A 6,000-nucleotide genomic window follows, 5' to 3' on the forward strand; every position below is an offset into this window, starting at 1 on the left:
TGTCTTTTAGTTCTTCCGATTGAGGTTTAAATAAATGTTCCAACATATAAACATAACGCATAACATGCATTGACAGTCACGGTTCGTCCATTCTGTTAAAAAAATAAGGCCCAATCATCCCAAATTTGAAAAGTAGAGTGAAGAGTTCTCTCATGAAGTTGCATTGGGTTATTTTCAGCTCAGAACCCAAATTTTGTCTTTGAGGATTGAAGTACAGCCAAAAGGCCCACTGGATGGCGACGAAAGAACAGCCATTTAAAAAAACACATATGGACGGCAAAGCTCCGGTGTTGTCTGGACCAAACCATGGTAACGACTGAAAACGGCACGACGCTGCCACTCCTATCCCCACCACACGGGATCCTACACCCACCACACGGGATCCTACCCCACCACACGGGATGTACTGGCCCTTCAAAACTGCACTTTCCGTTTTGCTGCACCCTGTATCTTGGATACTAAAGTAAAATTTTTCTAAAAAAAATTTAAGCAGTTTAATTTTGTTATTGCTAGATAAAATACAATAGCTTGATATTAGTGATTTGATATTCTCGGGCAACCAGCTTCAAGCTATTCTAGATTCCAAAAATAATTTTAGATAATAAACCTGGAAATCAATATGATATGATATCGAACAATGTATCAATTACATATTTTCGAAGTGTCTTACTATCTTATCGTTTACGACTTTATTTAGGGATATGTCGTCATGTTTACATGAATGTATTATGAATCGTGTATGTATGGATCAATATGAAATCACGATAACAATAAAATTACGTTTTTTATTGACGAGTCTTTAAAATAATAATTATTTAAGGATTGTTTATAACGTAGATAAAGGGGTAAAAATTAATCATGTCAAATGAAATTATTAATGCATTAGAAAAACAATTTTGCGAATTGCAGACACTAGTAAGGAATATATTTATCTGCAAACTACGGTACCTAATTGTAGTCGTCTATAATGAAAAAGAAAATTATTTAAATCATTAAAAAGTTCAGGTAAAGCAATTTATTTGGTAAAATAACAGAAGAGTATCAGACGACATGACGTGTGATTGTGATTGAAACTAGGAATTTATGGCACGATTTAATTTTCTATGTCTACGATAGTATGTACATAATTAATTAGTGTGATCTATTTACTAATAATATCTCAATTTTTTCATCTTCTTATAATTCTCTAACTTCTCCATCCTCTTCATGCATCCCAAACTAGCTATACATCAATTTTCTTATTTCTCTATTTTATAATATAGTAATGTATAGATTCTATGTCCGCAAACTGTAAAATTTACCCGCCATAACACAGGGTCATCCCTAGCATGGAGGATGAAATATCACAAAAACCATATGTACTCTCTAAATCATGTGTCAATAAATTCAATAAATAGTCCACGCCCGTGCGGTAAATGGCATTAATATTAGTAATATTAAAATAAGCATAGTGTATTTATGTTGAGAGGCCACCATTCAAAATTGAAACGTCTCGGTCGGGTTGCTTGATTTGACTTCGCCGTATTTAGTGACTGTATCAGAAATCAGATACTTCAAAATCTTCTCCTATCCTATTTTTGATGAACGTGTGACCTTTATACCAATAAACGTCACACATTCATCAAATAACTTTTCCTATCAGCATTATGCTTTCTATTTTGAATGCTGAATTTATTTTGCTTAGACTATCAAAGGAAACCATACGAGCAGCTTGGTGCCAGACGCCATTTACAAATAGTATGACCTAAATATCGAAATTTCTCGCAGGTTTATTCTACGCTCATCCATTTATGATTCCGCTGAGAGTCAGGTGCCAAGTTTCCACACAAAGAGCATCCTTATCTCTCGCTTATCGGTCCTTATCAATATAAAGGTGGGGCCGGACTCATAAAATTTGTGTAGATAATGATGCGACCGACGAGCTCTGTCAGGAAGAGTACTAAATATTCGAATAACTGGACACAATCATGAAAACAATCATGATACAACTCCAGCAAAAAAAGATTGCCGTTATTTGAAGGGATTATATAAGCTCACGAATTCATTGCGTGGTGAACAATTTAGAAACATTTTTTTAAAATTACCCCTTTTCTCCTCCCATTCTGCAGCATTCTTCGTTTTAAATAAGTAACATATTTATGTATGTATAAACTATATAAACTCCGTCGAACGCGAAATCTGTTTATATTTTCGTAATAACTTATTTATTATTATATTTTGCAAAATTATATTTTAGTAAATTGTACCGTCTTACCAGATAATTGGATTATTTTATATTTAGATGAATAGTGTATATCCTCTCATAAGTAGTTTCCCCAGAATAACTAGTTATATTCAAAGGAATGATTTTTCTTTTTTTTTCTTTTCTGTGAGCCCGATGAGCGGGCTTCCTATTCCTACTGGGGGGCTTTTTGTGAATGTTTTTGTACAATTTTAATCGGAAAATATGTAAAAATAAATGTAACAGTTTATCACCACCGTAAATTATATTATTTTAATGAAGCCGCCAAGCTGATAATTGTGAATCATACCTGCATATCGAATAATGGACATTCCCATTCACAATGTGCACACGTTTAATATTGCATAAACAAGAATGCGAAGTTAACATTTAAACCTATAATTTTACATGCAAAACAATATTAATTTGCTAATGATATTTATAACACATGCGCCTACCTACGTGAATATTAGCAACATATTTAGATCAAAACCAACGAAAGTACTGTGCAATTCTCACGATTTTTGATATTATTGAAAAGTAACCCTAAATTTTCAGATCATAGAATCTGAGTAGTAGTCTTCACTAATCTTCATTTAAAATTAAAATTTTCACCGCGCAGTGTTTTATCAGCGTGGTATGAAGTTCACGAAACTTAAATCTTGTTTTCAGGAGTTCATACATAATAAGATGAAATCCTTCTGACGTAGATGCTTCATAGTATTATAAAATGTACATGAAATGTCCTGGAATCGCTCCAGACACTTCTAAGTACTTAATTTATTATTAAGGGAGGCAAAGCGCTTCTCAGTACTTCGTAAACACTTAACCCTAACAATCTACACCGAGTCTTGTATGATCCTTATATCCAAACCTTAAAGTGAAACATTCTTCGTCTGCACTCCTGGTATACTAAAACTTAATCCATGCATAAAACTTTACAGCATTTTGTCTAACTGTCGGTTAATCTCACCAGAGTTTAATCATCTCCAATCTTTATTTTAAACATTGTAGTTAAACCAAGTATATTATAATATTAACCACTGAGATTCTCGTGAAGATCGATCACAGTGTTATTATTCTATAGAAAAAAAATTGTATCTGTTAATTATTTATGTATGTGCTAAATATGAGGGACTTTTTATTAATGATTAACTGGACCCGACTGTAACTTGACAGGCAATGAAAAGACTGTTAGCATAAATAAACCACCCACGACAGTAGTAAAAATGGCATAGATGATAACATAGAGTGTTATAGGTATAAATTTTAGTCTACTAATATTTTACATGGGTTTTTTGTCGCATTCTTCATGGTTTTTTAAAGGTTTGATTGTGTTTTGTCGCATTATTTATGATTATTTAAAGGTTTGATTGTGATTTGGATCGTAACATATTTGTACAATTAAATATTTCATAAATGTGATGCTTATGAATGTCAAAATTGAAATTTGTTTTATACGAGTATTGTCACATCGAGTTGAAAATTAGGATGATCTCTAGGCTTAAGAATGTTTTTCAAATTTTGCAAACTCACTTTGTGGCACCATTTTATTAATGAAATAAATTATAACATTTGTTTTTACCACGATAATCTTTATTTTTTTAAAACCGACATTTTTCGAAAACGATGTTCTCTTCATCAGAACATAAATTGTTCTAAAACTAACTAACTACCCACGCCTTTTTCTATACTTGATAATTAGTTTTAGTACAATTTATATCCTGATGAAGAGAACATCGTTCTCGAAACATGTCGATTTTCAAAAAATAAAAATTATTGTGGTAAAAACAAAGTTTTTTAATTTATTTCATTAAAGAATGTTTGTTGAGATAGCAGATAGAGAAATATTTTTGCGTCACCCATTGCTACCACAGATAAAAATACTTCTACCAATCGATGTGACTAATCCCATTATATATATTTGGTAAGTAAATTTAAATAGTTATCTATAGCGTGTTTTGAGAACTTCCTATACCATTTTTTTAATTATCGAAGTAGGTACCTACTTTATTCTGAGAATCAATACAAGTGATAAGAACCACCATGATAATGCGGCTTAATTGCAATACATTGTACGCATGCGCGATTAATTTATTGTGTTAATTACTAGGTATGGCTGTGTAATCACTTTTCATATAATTTTCATCGAAACATCATAAATTGGAACTTACAAATAATATAATAATTCCTAGAAGCGTTATGTTTATGTATTAATCATCCTATGTTAGTTAGGAACTCGTGTATAGTTTACCGGGAATGCAAAATTTGTTTCACATGATTAGGTAATTCATATTAAATACGTGAGGGAGAATGGGGACATTTGCAACACCAGTACAATTAGAACAGCAGCATTAATTTCCTTATTCACGCACAAGGTGTTCATATGACATGCGGCGAGAAAAAACTCAATAAACTCAATAAAAAGATGACCACTGGGGGGTTACTAACGGAGTGCGCATGAACACCAACATATGTTTAAGAAGTCTAGAAGTCCAGTTCTAGAAGTAGAAAGATTCTCGGTTCACATAAGAAATCGTTTGTAAAAGACATCCCAATACGATGAAATACTTTTACAAGAATGTATGTATTTAATTAAGCTACAGAATGCCATTAGTAATAGTCGTGAAGTCGAAACGGTGTGCCCCCATTTACGCCTGCAAAATGCCCGCAGGGAAGTGCATAACCGGAAAAGCGCCAGGTCAAAAGCAGATAAGTATGAGCTGAGTCCTCTCGTGCATATATATTGAACATGAAAGAGCAGCAAACATAAAAAAAACGAAATTACCACAATGTAGGTACGAGTGATTTAACTGAACCCAACTATCCGTATATTGGAGGGTTGGAAAATGAAAACCATTTTAAGGTTTTTAAGGGTAGATAAAAAAAAGTTTATTGCCTCTTGTCTTCCAAGTAATTTAAAAAATGTACAGTTTACAAAGGAATTCAGAGAAAAAAATGATAAAACAAAAATGTTTGAACTATCCCCGTTCTCCCCTACTATCATTTATAAACACTTACCCAGAGAATGATGTTGAAGCAAAATAGAGTGTACTTGATACAATAAATATTAGATTCCAGCTTCCCCATTCCGTTTCCTTCCCCTTGCCCTTCTCCTTTTCCACCCATTTTCGGATAGCACTGTATTCAAATTCACACGAAAACCGAACTCGAAAAAAACCGGAGTGGAAATTTAATTCAATAATTGTACAGTGAAAATGACACTCCCGAAATCTTTTTTTTTACCACTAGTGGATATCTTTAAATTATTTGCTCTTTCGAAATTGTTTTACAATCAAATCACACCCGTAGCGTGGATACAGACTGACTAAAGACTGTGTATCATTTCGACGAAGAATTTTCTGATAACAGAGCGATTGCTCAACTTGCCATGTTTACTTCCTTAAAATAATTGGTTAAGTAATTAGGTAAAATATACACATTCGTCAAAATGGTCATTAGAAATCAACCGTTACATTATCTGTGTTTCTTACTGAAAAAAACATTTTCTAATTAAAGCGTTTTTGTTATCTTCAATAAAGCGTTATCTCTGTTATCAACCTGTTGACAAATAGATAATTTTCTACGAAATAAATACGCTCTATCGTAAAGCAAACTGGTGAATAACTGTGTGAGTCACACAGGGCGTGTTGTATTAGTATTATAATGTGATATGGAAATTGAATCATGCATTTATTAATTATTGTGCCTACGGTTAAAATTTGATTTTTGGCAACTATTCGTCTTAGAATCGCTTTGTTAGGGTTTAAAGTACTGAA

At 32.7% G+C, this 6,000-nt stretch overlaps 1 protein-coding gene across 1 annotated transcript in view; it reads right to left on the bottom strand.

The window, feature by feature from the left end:
- Positions 1–5,541, bottom strand: part of Tsp2A (tetraspanin 2A) — a 233,887-nt gene extending 228,346 nt beyond the window's left edge. The window contains exon 1 of the mRNA XM_089632090.1: positions 5,243–5,541. Within this exon, the coding sequence (XP_089488216.1) occupies positions 5,243–5,350 (108 nt within the window). The 5' untranslated portion in view covers positions 5,351–5,541. The remainder of the gene's footprint in view (positions 1–5,242) is intronic.
- Between the last annotated feature and the right edge of the window lie 459 nt (positions 5,542–6,000).

Source organism: Hesperophylax consimilis, chromosome 5 (genome assembly GCF_061612785.1).
Source record: "Hesperophylax consimilis isolate HC1 chromosome 5, BYU_Hcon_1.0, whole genome shotgun sequence".
Lineage (NCBI taxonomy): Eukaryota > Metazoa > Arthropoda > Insecta > Trichoptera > Limnephilidae > Hesperophylax > Hesperophylax consimilis.